The 22,010-nt window shown below is 39.1% G+C and overlaps 1 protein-coding gene across 1 annotated transcript in view; it reads left to right on the top strand.

Annotated features, from left to right (window-relative positions):
* LOC127446284 (chromodomain-helicase-DNA-binding protein 6-like) overlaps positions 1–22,010 on the top strand; it is a 73,482-nt gene that overhangs the window by 38,517 nt on the left and 12,955 nt on the right. The window contains 19 exon segments of the mRNA XM_051707063.1: positions 3,858–4,001; positions 4,224–4,479; positions 5,290–5,500; positions 5,680–5,875; positions 8,411–8,575; positions 10,157–10,336; positions 12,097–12,207; positions 12,561–12,763; positions 13,858–14,057; positions 14,857–15,016; positions 15,286–15,375; positions 16,246–16,349; positions 16,754–16,883; positions 17,012–17,087; positions 17,172–17,220; positions 17,783–18,038; positions 19,615–19,823; positions 19,913–21,161; positions 21,163–21,800. Coding sequence (XP_051563023.1) covers positions 3,858–4,001; positions 4,224–4,479; positions 5,290–5,500; positions 5,680–5,875; positions 8,411–8,575; positions 10,157–10,336; positions 12,097–12,207; positions 12,561–12,763; positions 13,858–14,057; positions 14,857–15,016; positions 15,286–15,375; positions 16,246–16,349; positions 16,754–16,883; positions 17,012–17,087; positions 17,172–17,220; positions 17,783–18,038; positions 19,615–19,823; positions 19,913–21,161; positions 21,163–21,800 — 4,627 coding nt within the window.

Genomic DNA, 22,010 nt, shown 5'->3' with positions numbered 1-22,010 from the left:
TAGTTTCAATGTCTAGAGATGGTGGTCAATGTCCCAGATAATGCTGTATACATACAGTATGTGGGATAATACAGTTTAATGATGGCAAGTACGATGTACACAAAATTGCCAATTTTTAACAAACATTCTTACAAAAATGTACGTAGAAATAATTCAAAGCAGAAAATTGCAACTAACACAAGAAGGAATTACATTTTCTTGAAATGGGCCATTCGTGCACAGTATTGGTTAATGCCATAAGTCCCAAATAGCTGAATGTCAGCTGATTAATGAATACTAATACTGATATATCACTAATCAGAACTATTCACATAATGTTTGACGACTGAGTCTAGACGTTGGTGTAAAGGAGTTCATAGAGGTGCATTGTTTTGCTTTCGTGAAATCTTTCCTGCCAAAAATTCTGATTTTGTGTAAATAGGCCTTACCTAGAACTCTGAAATTAACATATTTTACTAATAGCAGGCTAGACAAACAGAACCTTACACTTTGAAACTTCAATGACCATTAAACTCTTCAAACAGAAATGTTTGACCTAGGGTTTATATGTCATCGTATCTATGTTAATAATATCTACAGCTCTATCTGAAACTGATTCAGAGAAATCACTCTGCAGAAAAGAGGAAGAAAAGAGGAGGTGTAGCTGATCGCAAGTCTGTCCCTCTTGTGCACATCTCATTTAGCTACTCAGTTCTGCTTCACTGCATTAACATACGTACTCTACATCCTCTCCCGGCACAGAATGAGTAATCTCATCTCACTTTACATATGACTGCAGTATGGCCAGTAAGTGAAAGTTAAAATACATTTTGACGCAGTGCTGTATTTTCCAAAAAAAAAAAAAAAGAAAAAAGAAATCTCAAACCCTCACAGCTGATTGGGTATCCTCATTGAATTGCAGTGGGATCTAGAATATACTTTTTAATGCTACTGTACATTTTAATATATAGACATTAGAGATGCACCGATATGAAAACCTTTGACCGATACCGATTCACACAAAAATGTATTGGCTGATGCAGATACAGAAATTTTGCCACTTACCTTATTTTGTCATCAGATCCCTTTTTTGCTTAGGAATTATGTTTTAAAAGTGTTCCAAGAGGTACAAAAGCTTTTGTTCCAACAAAAAATTATTTCCATTGCACATTGATTGAATCTGTTGAACACATGAGAGGTCAACATTTTATAGAGAGCCACAATGAAAGATAAATAGAAAATAAAAAGTAAAAAAAAATAAAAAAAATAACGCAATATCAAAGCATGATGTTTGATGTGAATAAAGGTTAATTTGTTCTTCTAAAACATTTTTGCACTTCTTTTTTTGCAATTCAAAACTACAGAACTCACATTTTACATGTTTGTACTGTATATAATAGAACATCATAAATTCATATTATGCATATGTTGGGCAATTCCACAGAAATGTCGACCACATCATGGAAAAATAAAAAGTTACCAAAGGAACAAAACACCCTTATAAGTTCTATCGTGGTGTACTGGATAACGGAAAATGCCGTCTAGACCGCTAGAGGGCGCTGCTTGCTTACACAATGCTGAATGAAGCGCTGATTGCAGTCTATTTTTATACGCAGCCTTTCAAGCTTTTGTAATAGCACAAGATCATATGGCGATTTCGATCTTTACTCAATCAATCGTGCAGCCTTAATTTGTACCATACCAATGTCTCAGAAGTCAAAGTTTACTGGTTTCAAAGCGTTTTGGATGGGTTTACCTTATCGTGAATACAGTAGGTAAGTGCTGCTTTCACAACTGTCACATCTTTAATGACAGTTTTTCCTCATTATGAGAAAGAATAACAAGTACATATTACATGTTCTTTGGAGTGCCAACCCTTTTACATTCTGTGGCTATCATTATTTCTGGATTGTACATTTGGGTCAGAGAGTTTTTACAAAATGTGATGATAATTTATTATACAGTGCATCCGGAAAGTATTCACAGCGCTTCACTTTTTCCACATTTTGTTATGTTACAGCCTTATTCCAAAATGGATTAAATTCATTATTTTCCTCAAAATTCTACAAACAGTACCCCATAATGACAACGTGAAAGAAGTTTGTTTGAAATCTTTGCAAATTTATTAAAAATAAAAAACGATGTATATCACATGTACATAAGTATTCACAGCCTTTGCTCAATACTTTGTTGAAGCACCTTTGGCACCAATTACAGCCTCAAGTCTTTTTGAGTATGATGCTACAAGCTTGGCACACCTATTTTTGGGCAGTTTCTCCCATTCTTCTTTGCAGGACCTCTCAAGCTCCATCAGGTTGGATGGGGAGCGTCGGTGCACAGCCATTTTCAGATCTCTCCAGAGATGTTCAAGTCTGGGCTCTGGATGGGCCACTCAAGGACATTCACGGAGTTGTCCCGGAGCCACTCCTTTGTTATCTTGGCTGTGTGCTAAGGGTCGTTGTCCTGTTGGAAGATGAACCTTCGCCCCAGTCTGAGGTCCAGAGCGCTCTGGAGCAGGTTTTCATCAAGGATGTCTCTGTACATTACTGCATTCATCTTTCCCTCGATCCTGACTAGTCTCCCAGTTCCTGCCACTGAAAAACATCCCCACAGCATGATGCTGCCACCACCATGCTTCACTGTAGGGATGGTATTGGCCAGGTGATGAGCGGTGCCTGGTTTCCTCCAGACATGACTCTTGCCATTCAGGCCAAAGAGTTCAATCTTTGTTTCTCATGGTCTGAGAGTCCTTCAGGTGCCTTCTGGCAAACTCCAGGCGGGCTGTCATGTGCCTTTTACTGAGGTGTGGCTTCCGTCTGGCCACTCTACCATACAGGCCTGATTGGTGGAGTGCTGCAGAGATGGTTGTTCTTCTGGAAGGTTCTCCTCTCTCCACAGAGAAATGCTGGAGCTCTGTCAGAGTGACCATCGTGTTCTTGGTCACCTCCCTGACTAAGGCCCTTCTCCCCCGATCGCTCAGTTTGGCCAGGCGGCCAGCTCTAGGAAGAGTCCTGGTGGTTCCAAACTTCTTCCATTTACGGATGATGGAGGCCACTGTGCTCATTGGGACCTTCAATGCTGCAGAAATTTTTCTGTACCCTTCCCCAGATCTGTGCCTCGATACAATCCTGTCTCGGAGGTCTACAGACAATTCCTTGGACTTCATGGCTTGGTTTGTGCTCTGACATGCACTGTTAACTGTGGGACCTTATATAGACAGGTGTGTGCCTTTCCAAATCATGTCCAATCAACTGAATTTACCACAGGTGGACTCCAATCAAGTTGTAGAAACATCTCAAGGATGATCAGTGGAAACAGGATGCACCTGAGCTCAATTTTGAGTGTCATGGCAAAGGCTGTGAATACTTATGTACATGTGATTTTTTTTTTTTTTTTTTCATTTTTTTTTTTTAATAAATTTGCAAAGATTTCAAACAAACTTCTTTCACATTGTCATTATGGGGTATTGTTTGTAGAATTTTGAGGAAAATAATGAATTTAATCCATTTTGGAATAAGGCTGAAACATAACAAAATGTGGAAAAAGTGAAGCGCTGTGAATACTTTCCGGATGCACTGTAAATGGACCATCGGTTTTTCAAATCGCCATTTTCATGCTTAAAACCGATTTGCAGATGGTTTTAATTTGGTCAATAATTGGCCGATAAATATCGGCGGCCGATAAATCGATGCATCCCTAATAAAAATAAACAATTCTGTCAGAGCCGTGGCCCAGTAGTAAGAGCACATGCGCTTACATATTGAGTTGTGGTGAATACCTTCTTAAAATCTTAGAAATTATACACTTCACCTTTAAACAGTGAAGCTTAAAAAAAATGAAACTTCTGTTTTGGTGTGTCTCTTGTGTCTTCTCTCCAGGAACATAAAGTTCTTCTGACAGGAACCCCTCTGCAAAACTCAGTTGAGGAGCTTTTCAGTCTGCTGAACTTCCTCGAACCCTTGCAGTTCCCTTCTGAGACCACTTTTTTGGAGGAGTTTGGAGACCTGAAAACAGAGGAGCAGGTACAAAAACCACTAACTCCAACCTTCAAATTGTTGCGAGGAAGCTTGTGCATATTTACAGTATCTTGCAGAAAAACAAAGTGTAACTACCTGTAAATAAACTGGACAAGTTGTACGAATGCGACCCCCTTCCCGTGTTTAGCAAACACTGAAAAAGGTGTTCTGATTTGGGTGTTGATTTAACTTTAACCTGAAAATAACCAACATATTTAATACCTACAGGTTAAGAAGTTACAGGCCATTCTGAAGCCCATGATGTTGAGAAGACTAAAGGATGACGTGGAAAAGAATCTGGCCCCAAAAGAAGAGACAATCATTGAGGTGGAGCTTACTAACATTCAGAAGAAGTACTACCGAGCCATTCTGGAGAAAAACTTTGCCTTCCTGGCCAAAGGAGCAAACCAGCACAACATGCCCAACCTCATCAACACAATGATGGAGCTTCGCAAGTGTTGCAATCACCCATACCTCATCACAGGTGTGCACAATCATGCATGTATTACAATTGAGGTTTGGAGTGTAGTCTAAGGTCACTTTCGCACTAGAGATTGGTTGTAGATCCAAGCTCAGTTGACCATAATGTTTGCTTTGTTTGATAAGTATGAAAGCTTTTTCTGAACAATCACAATTTCAGCAGTGCCTCTTGTATTCCATTCACACACAGGGGTTTCAGTCCAACATATAAATCCAGTTGTCACTCTGAACACTTTGCAAAAAAATCATTTTCTAACTCAGTATTTTTTTGTCTTGTTTTCCAGTGAAAATATCTAAACACTCTTAAAACAAGATACATTTACTTGAGAAGCAAAATAACATAAGATGTGAAGTCTTGTTTTTAGAGAAATCTTGTGCTTAAACCGGATGGCCAATGTAAATGCCGATATTGATAATTCAATTGAACAATGGGAAATCAAAGGTGCACAGCATTTCTAAAGTGAAACAAACACTTATTTATTACAATATTAACTCAAATTCGCTTGGAGTTAATATTGAGTAAAAAAAAAAACTCTATCCTTTGACAAATCTATTGGTAGATTTTGGAACTGAGACAAGGGATTGCTAAAGGAATGTTCCATTTCTCAATTTAACTCTATATTTAACTCACTACATTTTCTGAAAACAATTCATATCTTATGCTCATCTTAGCTTCTCAAGTGTAATAAAAAATGTTTCAACGTTCCAAATATGAAACAACAATTTATGAAAAATCTTGGTTGCAGTTCTCTACATTGCCTTTCATTTGTGTCACTGAAATGGACTCTCATATTCTTCCTCTTTCATCTTTCAGGTGCTGAAGAAAAGATTCTTGAGAGCTTCAGGAAAACCTACAGTCCAGACGCTGTGGATTTTCAGCTCCAGGCCATGATCCAGGCTGCCGGTAAACTAGTGCTTATCGACAAGCTGCTGCCCAAACTGTTGGCTGGGGGACATAAGGTGCTGGTGTTTTCACAGATGGTCCGATGTCTCGATATACTGGAGGACTACCTCATTCAGAGGAGGTGATACAGTCTTATAAAAATGTTCAGCTGATGCTTAAACAAACTTTTTACACTCACTTAAAGTCAACATGTTTTTAAGTGACCATAATTGACTGTAATGCCTTGAATATAGATTCAAAAGAGAAAGCAAACAGCACATGACTTCCAGTAAATCTCTGCAATGTTTATGCTACATACAGGTATACGTATGAGCGTATCGATGGGAGAGTTCGAGGGAATCTACGGCAGGCGGCCATCGATCGCTTCAGTAAGGTGGATTCTGACCGCTTTGTATTCCTCCTCTGCACACGAGCAGGAGGGCTGGGCATCAACCTCACTGCCGCAGACACCTGTATCATATTTGACTCGGACTGGAACCCGCAGAACGACTTGCAGGTGATCCACAGTTAGCAATGATGCCATTTAAAGATGTAGTGTAGTTTCTGTTTAAACTTTTTATGATGTTTTATATCTTGTTCTGCTTTTGTCAGCTGGTTAAATTCAAGGTCAGTAATAAGATTACCAACTTTTAGATCCAAATGTAAACGTGATTATCTCTTCTTTTAGCAGCCCACCAAATAAAACCTTAAAGGGGTCAAGAAATGCTCTTTTTTTTATAGTTTAATTATCTTCCCTATTATCCACTGATAATGTTAATAACTTTTTTTGCATTAAAACATTCATAATTTAGTAGTATATGATAATTTTCCACCCTGTCTCTGGCCCTCTGTCTGAAATGCTCGGTTTTGGCATAAGCCTCCCCTTAAAACTTCAGCGTAAATGCCCACTGTTGTGATTGGCTAACATCGTGCAGCCCCTCAAATTCAGCCATTTTTAAAACTCAGTCTGAAGAGAATGAACAGGCCCCACAACATTATAAAATTAAATGTCAGGTTTTAGACATAACACACATCCAACACATTGCATCTGAATATATTAAACTGTTCATCTCAAGCACAACTGTTAACATTCACACCCTCTCTACACCAGACGCGTGAGTCGTGTCGCGTCAAAAGCAATAGAACCCATTATAATTAGTGTTGCTTTCTACCATGGAAGCGTCTGTTTACTGTGGGTGCAACAGATTTCCCATTCCATTTGCGTTACTACTGCCAACAACACAAATAGAAGGTTTAGAAAGTTCGCGTTGATGTGCCAGGTGTAGACAGCCTCAAGCCGTTGCGTCACGTCAACAGATGCGCCCGGCGTTAACAGGATGTCAGCACCATAAACTATCATACAGTCATGATATTTGAAATATCCATGAATGAAACGTTTTACAACTTTAGTTTTTGATCGAGTCCAAGTGTTTTTTTAACTGCCCTATCCTTCAATAACAGTTTCTTTGCAAAGCTTGAATCGTTTTATGACTGGTTCTCAAGCAGTCCACATTGATATGAGCCGAAAAAACATGCAATCCATGGTGAAATAAGATGAAGACATCCAGTTTCCAGTATCATCCTGCACTGAAATGCACATCGCTGGAATCAAATCTAAACGGTCAAATACGTCCATACAGCACATGTTTACATACACCAACAATTAAAAATAGTGCAGATGGGTGAATGAACGCATCCATGATGCGTTTGTGCTCAAAACAACAAGAGGCAGCAGCTGAATGAAAGAGAGTGGATTCTTCTATTCAGAGTTGTAACTTGACACCGCGTCTTTTAAAAGCGACCCGAGATATGTATCAAGTGGTCAAAGACGTCTGTCTGTGCATGTTTAAATACAAAAATAATTTTAAATAGTCCAGATGGGTCCCCTTTGGTGTTCAGGAATAGTGAGGCTGGTAAGCAGAAGGTTGCCGGTTCGACCCCCACAACCACCACCATTGTGTCCTTGAGCAAAGCACTTAACTCCAGGTTGCTCCGGGGGGATTGTCTCTGTAATGAGTGCACTGTAAGTCACTTTGGATAAAAGCATCTGCCAAATGCATAAATGTAAATGTAATGTAAATGAGGCCACAGTAGGCCTTGTTTGTCCTTCTCTCTCAGTTGATGAACTGAAACACCAGTGGGCGGGGCCAAGGGTGCGTGAATGTAAAAGTAGGCTTTGATGTTTTTGAACTGTAGAGGCGGTAATGAATTAATGTTCCCCTAGTGATGTAGGGAAGTCACGGAAATAAAGAACGAGGCTTTTTTTGCAACTTGGTTTCATTAAATGCTTTTATTGAACTGGGGATTACATTTTGAATTCTGAAATTACAGTATGTTTTTATAGTAGAAAGACCTCTTATTTGTCAAAATATCAAGGAAAATTTGATTCCTCATGACATGACCTCTTTAAAGTGATAGTTATATATTTGTTCAACCTGATGTCGTTCCGAAGCCATTTGCTGTTATTTTTCTGCAGAACACAAAAGTAGGCAATTTTGAACGCTGCTTTTGCAATGCAACAACAGTTCATAGAGACCACAGCTGTCAAGCTCCAAAAAGGACAAACAGATGCGAAAAAAAACAGCACCATAAAATGATTATTAAAGCACTCAAGAAAGGTTTGTCACATTTGGTTACTGCACACATGAGAACCTATGCATTTTAAGCATCAGTGGCATTTAGCACAATCTTCGGTAGAGGTGAAGATTGTCAGAGTTTAATTGAGTTACATTTCGGTCAGTTCCTCACACATGTCTTCAGAAGCCTTTTTTTTTTTTTTTTTTGGTGCTTTTATGGTGTTTTTGTCCTTTTTGGAGCTTGACAGCACCTGATCACTATGAACTCTTATTGTATGGCTAGAGCTGCCTAATGAGCTCAAATATTTGCTTTTGTGTACCACGGAAAAAAACTAACATCATATGGAATGAAAAGAGGGTGAGCAAATGATAAAATAATTTTCTTTTCTGGGTGAACTATTCCTTTAATGAGTGCAAGTCTTTCCGAAAACTATATATATCTTGTTTGCTATAAACATATATTTTGAATTCCACAGGCTCAAGCTCGCTGCCACCGGATTGGTCAAAGTAAAGCGGTGAAAGTGTATCGCCTTATTACAAGGAACTCATATGAGAGGGAGATGTTTGACAAGGCCAGTCTGAAACTGGGATTGGACAAGGCTGTTCTACAGGACATCAACCGTAAGGGCAGTCTCAACGGGGTGAGTGATCTAGAAAAACAACCCCTAGAAGTGTGCAGTTTTGATTAGCCAATCAACTAATTAACATCATTAACACAATTTTCTTCTTCAAATTTTTGTTTCAATTGGTTAGCGCCTTGAATCTGTTGGCACATTAAGTCTGGCTACCTAGATAGACTTCTTAGAGTAAAATTTTCACAGAGATAAAAGTTGTTAAAAGACGCACAACAGTCATTGAGCTTTTAGGACTCAACACAGACTGTTCACTTGTCTTCAATTCCATTTTTTCATGCCAAGCAAAAAAAAAAATTATAATAAAATGTATTGTTGTTCCAGGGTATAAAAAAAAGTTCTTAAATTGCTATTTTAACCATGCATTATTTTGCAGTTTTATGTTTTATTTTATTTTGTTAATTTATTTAATTGTAATTATTTTTTTTAATTATTTTTATCTATTTTCAATCTTTTATTACTATTATTTTTATTCCATTTTACTCCATTGCAATTTCAGCAATGCTTTATTTTGCATTTTTGTATTGTTTATTTTATGTTTATGTATTTTATTTTTTATTATTATTTTATTTTCCATATTCATCTTTTATTTATTTTTTTACTACATTTTACTTCATTGCAATATCAACTATGCATTATTTTGCACTTTTGAATTGTTTATTTTTTTAAGGTATTATTTATTTAATTTTTTCTTTTCCATTTATCTTTTTAAATTTTTTACTATATTTTACTCCATTGCGATTTCAGCCATGCATTATTTTGTAGTTTGATTATTATTTGTTTTTGTAATGTAGATTCGTAATGTACATGCCAATTTATTTTGTTTTTTATTAATATTGATTTTATTTTGTATTTTATTTTCCATTTTTATTTAAATATTTATTGGTTTAAATTCATTTTACTCCATTGCAATTTCAGCCATGCATTATTTAGCTATTTCTTAAAAAAATATTGCCAGTAACTTCATTTTATTTACACACTAAAACCAGTTTTTACTCTCATTTGGCAGTCATTCATGAAGCTTGAACTAAAATTTCATTCATGAAACACAAACAGAATACATTTCTGTTTAAATCATTTGTTAATCCAAGTCAGGAATTGTTCTACGAACAATTTTCACAGAAACTTGTTTGTGTTGCATGAGGCCCCTCAAATGTTAATTTTATACCTTGGGCAGAAAGATATTGAATATCTTCAGTGGTGGCTCAGCGGTTAAGGCTCTGGGTTACTGATCAGAAGGTTGGGGGTTCAAGCTATAGATGCAAAGCACTGCCAAGATGCCACTGTTGGGCCCTTGAGCAAGGCCCTTGACCCTATCTGCCCCAGGGGCGCTGTATCATGGCTGACCCTGCACTCTGACCCCAGCTTAGCTGGGCTATGTGAAAAAAATAATTTCACTGTATATGTATAATGTGTGAAAAATAAATAATTATATATAAATTATATAGAATAGTATGCTATGATTAGCACATAAAGTTCAGTTTGGAAGTATGTTTAATCACAGTTCCTATTATCTTCCTCTGCCTTGTTATTTCTTTATGGAGTCCCTACACTTACAATGACAACATTGACTGTGTTCTCCTCTTTCAGGTTCAGCAGTTGTCAAAGATGGAGGTGGAAGATCTCCTAAGGAAGGGAGCGTATGGAGCACTCATGGACGAGGAAGACGAGGGCTCTAAATTTTGTGAAGAAGACATTGATCAGATCCTACAGCGACGTACACAGACCATCACAATCCAGTCTGAGGGGAAGGGATCGACTTTTGCAAAGGTAAACATCTGGAATATATATTTAAGGTATATCTGTCTAATCTACTGAACAGAGTCACACCAGTTAAAAACAGATATTTTTGGGTGGCCTAGTGGTTCAAGATCAGGGCTTATAGCCAAAAGGCTGCTGGTTTAATCCCTCCACGTTGTGTGAAAGTCATAGAAAAGGTGCATTAGTACATTAAATACATATGGCCAGATTTCCATTGAGCTACTATGGTAAATATACTGTATGTAATGTACTTTGCGATTTCCTTTTGATTTGCAATATGAAAGTAATAGCTCTCCAGGTTATATTGTATGTAGTTGTTTTTAAAAGTGGGTCAATAACCTCACTCAGATGCATCATATTTATACATGAGATTAATCACTTTATCCACAACATATATGTAATTTTACAACTTACATCTGCACAAACAATAAAGCGAGTGAACAGGTGAACTTGAACTAAGTTTTGCGCTAATCATAATACAGAATGCATAACTTGCATTATGAAAATTTTGTTTCCGTAAAAACACGCTACACACAATGCAATATCGTAAACTAGTTAAACACAGGAAATGAATAACAGTCTCTAAAGCATGAAGAATTCAGAATACAGTAGGATAACGTCTAAAGAGTTAAGAAGAGTTCTAAAGAGTGCTATTATTTCAGGAGCTCAGGTTTTCACAACCAGGACAGTTGGGCAGTATTTTGTATGTAATGTAGCCTATCTTTATATGATTGATACATGTTTAAATTTACAATACAAAACACTACAATAAGGTTCCATTTGTTAACATTAGTTAACAACTTTAGTTAACATGAACTACCAAAGAACAATACTTTTACAGCATTTATTAATCTATAAAAGTTGTATATGTTGGGGCCTGGGTAGCTCAGTAAGTAAAGACGCTGACTACCACACATGGGAGTCACAAGTTCGAATCCATGGCGTGCTGAGTGACTCCAGTCAGGCTTCCTAAGCAACCAATTAGCCCTGGTTGCTAGGGTGGGTAGAGTCACGTTGGGTTAAACTCCTCGTGGTCGCCATAATGTGGTTCTCGCTCTTGGAGGGGCGCATGGTGAGTTGTCCGTGGATGCCGCGGAGAATAGCATGAAGCCTCCACATGCGCTAGGTCTCCATGGTAATGCGCTCAACAAGCCACGTGATAAGATGCACGGATTGACGGTCTCAGACGCGGAGGCAACTGAGATTCGTCCTCCGCCACCCGGATGGAGGCGAGTCACTACACCACCACAAGGACTTAAGAGTGCATTGGGAATTGGGCATTCCAAATTGGGGAGAAAAGTTGTATAGTTAATGCACTACGAACTAATGTGAACTAACAATGAACAGTTGTATTTTTATTAACTATCACTAACAAAGATTAATAAATGCTGTAAAAATATCTGTTGTTTATTATTTTCATTGACTAAAATGATATGCCATTTTAGTCAGGGTAAAACTGACTAAAATGAATATGACATGATGAAATATTGACAAATTTTAAAGTACATTTTCATCAAAAGACTATAACTATGACTAAAACAAAAAATACTGTGTAAAACTTAACACTTCATGGGTTCCTGTGTATTAATTTAGGCACAATATCAGTTTTTACATGTGTTTTTTCCCTGAATAAAAAACAGAAAGTAGCAGGAAGCAAAGTCCAACCACTTTTCATTCCAAATAATTAAATATCCCAGTAAGATGCTGACTCAACATAAGTATGTGATCTCATCCTTTGCTTACAATCATTTATTATTTATCAATTCCAGGCTAGCTTTGTGTCTTCAGGGAACCGTACAGACATTTCACTGGACGATCCAAACTTCTGGCAGAAGTGGGCCAAAATTGCTGAGCTGGAAATCGACTCTAAGGCAGAAAAGGTACCATACCGGATGGTGTACAACCTCAAGCCTTGCATACAAATTTACTGTGACTGAGGTGGTGTAGTGCCAGAGTATCATCACACAGACTACACCAGAGAGAGAGAGGGGGGGGGTGATTTGAATACCAGGCTAACCTTGTTATAGTCAAAACATATGGGTTACATTAATGAAAAAACCTTGAGCCAAACTACTGTTAATGTGTTTATGAATCTGCAAATCATGACACCCACCCTACCCCTATGGAAAAATATATAGTTTTTCCAGACAAAATATATTTATAGTATATATAAAAATATATTTGTACATACTGTATATGTTGTAAACAGCATGGTTGTCCGTGTCTCGTTTAGGAGAGTCTGGTGATTGACACGCCTCGTGTACGGAAGCAGACGCGACACTATAACTCTTTTGAGGATGATGAACTGATGGAGTTCTCTGAACTCGACAGTGACTCGGAGGAACGACCCTGTCGCACAAGGCGCCTCAGTGAGCGCAACAGACGCTACCTCCGAGCAGAGTGCTTCAGAGTGGAGAAGAACCTGCTCATTTTCGGGTCAGTCCTTCATCTGCTTTGTTGGGCTTTGTATGATGACACTGGCGGCCCTAAATTGTGTGTAAAGATGTTATGCCACCTCTCACCCACCTTAGTGTCTAGTATCAGGCGGCTCTGATGCGGCTTGCATTCTGTGGAAATAAAACTCTGCATCATCAGCAACTAGTATAAGAATAGTTGCAGTTTTTTTTCTCAGGAAGTCCAATCAATCTGAAATTTAATGATATAGTTGACCCAAAAATTAAAATTCTCTCATCATTTACTCCCCCTCATGCCATCCCAGACGTGTATGACTTTCTTCTGCTGAACACAAACAAAGATTTTTAGAAGAATATCTCAGCTCTGGAGGTCCATACAATACAAGTTAACAGGGTCCAAAACTTTGAAGCTCTAAAAAGCACATAAAGGCAGCATAAAAGTAATCCATACGACTCCAGTGGTTAAATCCATGTCTTCAGAAGCCATATGATAGGTGTAAGTCCTTTTTTACTATTTATCTCCACTTTCAAACAGCCCTCCGAAGTGCTCTTCTCGCCTAAGAGTTCTTCTTTTGTTTTTGGCGATTTTCAGTGTTCGTGCATATCGCCACCTACTGGGCAGGGAGGAGAATGTATTGTTTAAAAAAGGACTTAAATATTGATCTGTTTCTCACCCAAACCTATCATATCGCTTCTGAAGACATGGATTTAACCACTGGAGTCTTATGGATTACTTTTATGCTGCCTTTATGTGCTTTTTTAAACATTTTGGACCTGTTGAATTGCATTGTATGCAGTTTTTTTTTTAATAGTTGTTACATTAATATACAGTAGCTGCATCTTGCAATCATAGCCAAAAAATGTTTGTCACTTACCCTTTGCATTAATAGTGTAAAAATGTGTTCAATTTCTGTAAAAAAGTATAAGTAAAAAAAAAAAAAAAAGAATTCAACGTGTCGGTTTTCTTGACATTCTGTAAAAAGTGTAAATATTTAAGCTATAAATTTAGCTGTTCTCAGGTTGTAAAGCATAAACACTGAGGAAACCATTGACTTGGAAGTGCATTAGAAATATTTTACTCGAACAAATAATCAGACTTGATTCTTTGTTGTGCAGGTGGGGTCGATGGAAGGATATACTAAATCATGGGCGTTTTAAATGGCACCTGACGGAGAGAGATATGGAGGTGTTGTGCAGAGCTCTGCTGGTCTACTGTGTTCGACATTACAAAGGAGACGACAAAATCAAGAGCTTCATATGGGACCTTATCACACCCACTAAAGATGGGCACAACCAAGCACTGCAAAACCACTCAGGTAATTAGCACTGTTCCACTTCAGTATAAATTTGTTCAGTCCCTCAGTAATTTTTCTGTTTGAATCTCTTTCCTATTTTAATAAATGTTTTGTTATTTGTTTAGTATTTTAATGCAGTTATGTGTATTATCCATTTATTTAATTTGATTTAATTAAGCATAAAATGTTCTGTCTTTTAAAGGAATAGTTTGCACAAAAATGAAAATTGTCTGAACACAAACAAATATTTTTAGAAGAATATCTCAGCTCTGTAGGTCCATACAATGCAAGTCAACAAGGTCCAAAACTTTGAAGTTTTAAAAAGCACATAAAGGCAGCATAAAAGTAATCCATACGACTCCAGTGGTTAAATCCATGTCTTCAGAAGTGATATGATATGTGTGGGTGAGTAACAGATCAATATTGAAGTCCTTTTTTACTATAAATCTCCACTTTCAAACAGCCCTTCTAAGCTGTTTTCTCTCCTAAGAGTTCTTCTTTGTTTTGGCGATTTGCATTGTTCATGCATATTGCCACCTACTGGGTAAGGAGGAGAATTTACTGTAAAAAAGGACTTGTATATTGACCTTTTTCTCACCCACACCTATCATATCACTTCTGAAGACATGGAGACACTGGAGTCGTTTGGAACACATTTAATATTTACAATTATTTGGTCGGCAACCAATTATTAACATCTCCAAATTTTAGAAATATTTGAGGAATGCTATCTAAAGATTGCTGTACAAACAATTGTTGCATAATGCTTGAAAAACAGTGTAATGGATTAGCATTACATTCTTGATTTTCACCTGTCCAGGTCTGTCTGCTCCTGTTCCACGGGGTCGTAAAGGCAAAAAGCTGAAGAACCAGTTGAGTCCACCTGAGCTGAAGAATGCTGACTGGCTGGTCCACTGTAACCCAGAGGTGGTGCTGCAGGACGACAGCTACAAGAAACACCTTAAACAACACTGCAATAAGTGAGGCATCTTAAAGAAAGTCAGCACCTTCAACATTAGATTCTATATTAGTATGCTGGCATACCATTTTGTCATTTATCCTGGACACCTCATAACCAAAGATTAGTGATAGACAGATATACAGATTGAACAGGCTGATTAATCCATGCCTGCTCGGCTGATTAACAGAAGTGATAGTGGGCTCGAGTATGTCTTCCATCACATATTGTATCTAATGAATGCACTCTAATATTGTCTGTTCATTTATATATATATTGTCTCACGGACAGAGTGCTGCTGAGGGTACGGATGCTCTACTATCTGAAGGTTGAAGTTCTGGGTGAAGCTGCAACTCAGGCTCTTGAAGGAATCCCTGCCAGGTACTACATTTAACTGAATGCATCTTACCCTCACATAGACTGAAAGAATGAGATGCTTCAAGCATTTGTCAGTGAGCCAGTTTATATGCACACCAATACGTTGATAACTCCAAAAAATCAGCTTATTTAAAAAATCAGACAAATAAAGAAAATGGCATTCACATGAGATTTGAAATAATCGTGTTATTCTCTGCTTTTGATGTCAAACTGTGAAGAGGCATGCATACAACACATGCGTACATGTGTTTACAAGCAACCCAAAATCGGGGTAATGGGCAAAAATCTACCCATGTTGATCGGTGTATTCTTTATTTAAAATAATATTTATTTATTTGGAATGCCCAATTCCCACTACTTAGTAGGTCCTTGTGGTGGCGCACCTCGCCTCCACTTCTGAGACAATCAATCCGCACATCTTATCGTGTGGCTCGTTGTGCATGACACCTCAGAGACTCCCAGTATGTGGAGGCTCATGCTACTCTCCGCGATCCACGCGCAATTTACCATGTGCCCCATTGAGAGCGAGAACCACCAATTGCGACCACGAAGAGGTTACCCCATGTGGCTCTACCCTCCCTAGCAGCCGGGCCAATTTGGTTGCTTAGGAGACCTGGCTGGAGTCACTCAGCATGCCCTGGATTTGAACTTGCGACTCCAGGGGTGGTAGTCAGCGTCAATACTCACTGAGCTACCCAGGCCCCGATCGGTTTATTCTTGAGCAATTTATGACCGTACACTGATAAAGGAAAGCTGTTTTCTGCATTAACATGAGCACGTACATTGTCGACTTTTAATCTGCGCATGTAAATGTGCATGTAAACGCACACATTGTAGAGTGGCTTAATATGTGAGGATATGTGTTTTCTGCAGTAAACTGGAGGTAACCCTGCCTGATATCGACTACATTGAGATCCCTACTATATGGTGGGATGTTGAAGCGGATAAATCGCTGCTTATTGGAGTCCACAAACATGGTGAGTTAAGACACAAACATTCTCAGTAATATCATTTTTGTTCTTTTTTTTTTTTTTTTTTTTTTTTTTTTTGTGACATTTTGATTTTGATGTTTTGTTCTGTTTTGGTGTGACATTATGTTTTGTGGCAATTGTTTTATTTGGTTTTTTTTTTTTTTTTCATATAAACATAATTTTTTAATGTTCTGTTTTTGTTTTATTGTCATTTTTTATCATTCTAAAATATAAGTTTATATGAAAATCATTTGTATTGTTATAAAATGTTACCGTTTATATGAACATCATTTTTATTATTGTGAAATGTTACAGTTCATATTGGCATCCTCTTGTTTTCATTATGTGTGCAAACATTTTGTGTTCCCTCTTGTTTTGTTTGTTCTGAACTCTCTCTATGTCCCATGTAGGGTATGAGCGGTATAACGCCATGCGTGCAGACCCTGAGCTATGTTTCCTGGAGCGGGTTGGCATTCCTGATGTCACCGCTCTGACAGTAGAACAAGGTGGAGCAGAAGCAATTCCAGATGCATCTGACAGGTAACATCCTTTGAAATGAGCACCTTTACTAGATATATTGCAGCTGTGGATATGTGCAATATAAGAATTCCACCTATTGACTGTTACAGCTGTTATGCTGCCTACAAAACCTGTTCATTTCTCAGCAGTGTCAGCAAAAGTGATGAAATCAAAGAGGAGGATGACATGAAGTCTGAAGATTTAGAGGAGAAAGGAGAGATCAAGGTAGTGATGGGAAATCAAAGGAATTGTTAGTGTTTTAACCAAACTCTTGGACTGTTCATTGAAGTTTAGTTTTCTTTTATAAAGGAGGAACCCATGTCAGAGGAAACAGGGAAGAATGACAATATGGTGACAGGTATTCCTTATCTACTTATTCATTTACCTACATGCCTAATTAACTATTATTTTGTCGAAACAGAACCTTTAACTGTTTTTGTTAAAACTATTAAGGTGTGGTCACAGTGGATTTTAAGCATACAAAATAATGCCAGACCCCATAACGACTATGGGCAACAGTACATGTCACACTCAATGGCTTCTGTTTTGAATAAATAATAATATACTCAATATTAAAATATTCTGTCCACTCCAATTTCTTCCAACACTGCAAACAATGCAGCTTTTCTTTTAAATTAAAGTTTGTATTCTTTTAAATTGGATTGATGCAAACCCACCAAAATCAGAGTTTATTGTAAAGCCAAGAGATCAATCTGTGACATCTAGATAGTCTATTAGACAAATGTATCTTTGTTATACACATTCACAATTTTAGAGTTCACCAAACTTTAACTTTAAATACCCGCTCTCCCACCTTTGCATTCGTATGAATGGCAGTGAATAAAGCACAACATCTAGAGTGACCTCACCTTAAGTTTGACTTCAGATTGAGTGGGCCTTAAGTTTACTTTCTTTTGGAGGGTGCTTTGTGGCATCTCTCGCAGGAGATCTTGTTGCAGAGGCGATAGAGCAAGGGCGGGTACAGTGGCCGGCAGACTCGGCTCTTACGGCACGATTGCGACGACTCATTACCGCCTATCAGCGTTACACTCGCCGTGAGCCGCTTCGTCATGATTTCCTCTTGCACGAGGGAATTGCGCCTTTGGCCTGGCAAATTGGAGACTTTAGGCACTGCACAACTGAGCCCGACCCACTCTTTCTGGAGTGGCAACGGAGGTTAGTATTGTGAATTACTTAAAGTCTATAATCTAAGTCTTTACACCTCTCATGCACAGTTCAGAATCTGCACTTGGAACAGAAATTTATTTGAGAAAAATGTTTTATTCACGTCACTGGTTGCGTGAATGTTATTGTGTCAGTATTGACGGGTTGCTCAAAACAAACAAAGAAATATCAATAGTGCCACAGAAACACATACAACATACAAATGGCTTACAGTTGTCTCTGAATATTGGGATTAGAGAAAGTATTTTAACACAGAAAAAGTTACACACTTCAGTTTTAAGGACATAATGCCAAATTCTCTTTCAGGATTGTCTTTCAGGATGAATCCTCAAATTCCACAGATGTTATGTAGTCCTTAGAAAAATGTCCCTAAAAGTATAATACATATATATTATAAAAATAAGTTGATAATATAAAAATAAGAAATAATACTTAAGGTTAATAATACTAAGTATTTATGTAGTGCCTTTCTAAATTTCAAGGTTGTTTTAAAGAGTTTGACAGAACAAAGGAAACTGATTCATGCATGACAGAAGTGAGAAATAATAATGCATAGCAGGGTAAGCAAACATGTTAGGACTGCTTTGCGGCACTAAATGGAGGAGAAACTTATGCCACAAAATTTGTGTAGCAAGAGAAATGGATGAAATAACAGCTAGCAGCTAAAGAGGATCTTAAGCCAGAGATGTTTGAATTGCATTGAATGAAGAGTTGAGTTTCAATTATGTTTTGAAAGTGGTAATGATGATGAGATGTCACTGAGGTTCTGCAGAAGAGCATTACAAAGTCTTGGGACAATAGCCACGTTTCCACTATTGGGCCAAATGAGGGCATGCTAGTATGTGCCAGGGCCAGTTGCATTCCCACTGTCACTTCCGGGGCTTCATCTTGCCTCCTGGGCTTCCTCGGGTCAACGGCCAAGTGCCTTTGCCCTGCCGATTACCCTTGGGCCAAAAAAGGCCAACTGGGGATTGAGGCGGGGTCACCGTTTAAGGCGGAGTTTCGCTGAGACAGGTCTCACTTTCCACCAAGCAAAGACCAAAATAAGCAAACAAATGGCAGCTTCAGTCTCCATCAATGATTATATCGAGGGCTAGATAGTCTCCAGAGTCTTATACCTCAGCTTGAACTTCCCTCTTGCTTGTGAAATGGGTGGGGTCTGTGACACTGGCACTAGGGCAGCGTATTCAGGGCAGTTTTTAGGGCAACGCTGTGGGGCTATTGGCCAGATGGTGGGAATGCAGATCGATTTTGCTCTTGCAGCTAGAGGTCCGAGGCTATTGGCCCCGGCTGACCAGTTCATAGCCTTGGCTTGCACTGGCCCGATAGTGGAAACATGGCTATTTATACTGAAATACCTGCCACCCACAGAGAACAGTCAGAAATTTGATATAATTATTTAGTTTTAGAGGGTCTAAGGTGTAAAAGAGGAGCTAAATATTTGAGAGTTTTATTTGTATTTTATACTAAGAGGTTAATAATGTTTGCTGAAAATCTGTAAATTCAAAGTTTGTGGCAGATTAAATGTTTACGACCTACTAAGTTAGCATATTTCTTTTGCACACAGGTGGACACGTCGTGAGCAGGCTGACTTCTATCGCACTGTGTCCTCGTTTGGTGTTGTGTATGACCCAGAGAAGAAAACTTTTGACTGGAGCCAGTTCCGTGCCCTCGCTCGGTTGGAGAGGAAAACGGATAAAAGTTTGGAAAGATATTTCTGTAGCTTCGTTTCAATGTGTCGCACTGCCTGTAGACTGCCGCCAAGAAAAGACGAAGGTAATATGACAACCGATATTGAGAATTAAATTGTAAAACAAGCTTAGTTTGTCATAATCGTTTCATAACTTTGTTCTTCTTTTGCATAGGTCCTGTTGACCCTTCGCTGTTTGTGGAGCCCATTACAGAAGAGCGAGCTGCCCGAACATTATACCGTATTGAGCTTTTGAGAAAGGTCCGTGAGCAAGTATTGCGTCACCCACTTCTAGGGGCACGGCTGCAGCTCTGTCGCCCTAGTCTTTACTTGCCCGTATGGTGGGAGTGTGGTAAACATGACCGTGATCTTCTCATTGGTGTTGCAAAGCATGGCTTGAGCCGAACGGACTTCTGCATTCTCAGTGACCCTCAGCTATCCTTCTTGGAGGCCCACCGGAACTATGTTCACAAAGAAAACCACAGATATCAAGTGCCAGGCTTGCCACATCACCCATGCTGCTTGTATGATGCCAACCTCGGGCATTGTCACTCCCCACAACCTCCAGAGTACCAACCGACACCCTCAAACCACACACAAACACAACTCATTCATACTCCTGGGCATCACCAGCCCATAGAAGTAGTGGTGCCGGAGTCTCCAAGCATTGGAACCAGGGAAGGGTTTTTGGACTGCCCTTCATTGGATGACTCTCTGGAGTTGGGATCTTTACAGCATGACAGTTTGACATCAGACCCACTACATAGCAAGTCTGGTAAAGAGGCCTTTAATGGATTCCCGTTCAATTCTGCAACTGGTGGCCAGAATATGCTAAACTCATATGGTGTGCAAGGGAAACTAAATGGGATTCAAGGAGACATGGCAGACTCCATAGCTGGGACGCTTTGTAGCGATGTTCTAGTAGGAGAGCAAGGTTCCTCCGAGGAGACCGGCTTAATGGCTCCTTCTGTGGAGCTGGATGAACTTCAGACTCCATGGGAGAGCTCGGACCATGCTGATACTTCTGACATGTTCAACGAAACCGATCCCATCCTGGGAGCACAAGCTTTAGAAACAGGATTTCTGGATGCTCCTCAACCAGAAGATGGACAAGATGGTGCGGAACCGCTCACAGACTGTTTGAGCATGCCCAGTTCAGACTCCCAAAGCAACCCTGTCGAGCCACTAGCACCAAGCTTCATGTTGTTCAAAGATCTTAATGTCGGTGAGACTTCTGTAGATCAGACCGATCTGTCAGCTGGTCTTGCAGAATATGTTCCACCACCACTTGGACTCACAGATGTGAGTCTCGTCCAAGCAGACCCCATTAGTGAGGACCAAGACGACAAGCTTAGTGATTCCAACATCACGCACAGCCTTCCCAGTCCAGATGATGGAGTTGAAAGTGTAGGGTTCCATTTTGAGAGAAGAACTTTCTCCAGACAGTGACTGTCTTGCAAGGGCTAGTCCTCAGACAAAGGACACTCATTATGAGATAAACCAGGTGCCTTCAATGGAGTCTCCAAGGGAGAACTGTCTTGGGGAATCCCAGACAATGGAATGCAAGGTGCCATTTGAGGATTCAAGTGAAGAACACTTGAAAGATCCCTGTGAAGTGCCCTTGGAAGAATCTTACGAAAAGTCTCTACGAGAGCCAGAGAAAGTGCTTTTGGAGGAGCCTTATGATTTGACCTGTGATGAGACCCTGCAGGAACCTTGCGAAGGGTACCAGCAAGACTCAACTGAGCAACAATTGGTGGATGTACCCTCTGAAGAACCCTGCAAAGAACCGTCAGAGCCAATAGATGACACTACTCTCTTAACCGCTAACCCTTTTCCCTCTTCAATCCCATCTTCGCCCTCTTTTCCCACTACAGTACCTGACACGTCTGTATCTCCAGGCCTTGACGTGGTCTCCAATATCAAACAAGAGTTCCTCATAGATCCGGTGTCATCTGATGTGAAGCCTGAGCCAGATAGCACTACGCAGACTCCTCACCTTGAGCAGACTGAGGTTCTGGAAGTAAACGACAACATTAAGGATGAGGATGCAAAAGCACCAGGTATTGTCAGACTTCAGCGCTCTACCTTTTTGAGGTTTGGTCTTTGTTCATGCACATTGTCTGTGTTAAGAGATTATGACGTTAAAATAGAAAGTTAATGAGCAGAAAGGTAAGTTGCTCCTTAAAGTTTCAATGCTAGAATTCAAGTGAAATTTTTAATCTGTCTTTAAGTAATATCCTTGATATTCCTTCAATTGAATTATCCTATAA

Source organism: Myxocyprinus asiaticus, chromosome 9 (assembly GCF_019703515.2).
Source record: "Myxocyprinus asiaticus isolate MX2 ecotype Aquarium Trade chromosome 9, UBuf_Myxa_2, whole genome shotgun sequence".
Lineage (NCBI taxonomy): Eukaryota > Metazoa > Chordata > Actinopteri > Cypriniformes > Catostomidae > Myxocyprinus > Myxocyprinus asiaticus.
The sequence above is the reverse complement of the archived record's forward strand: the minus strand, read 5'-3'. Positions and strand labels throughout refer to the sequence as shown.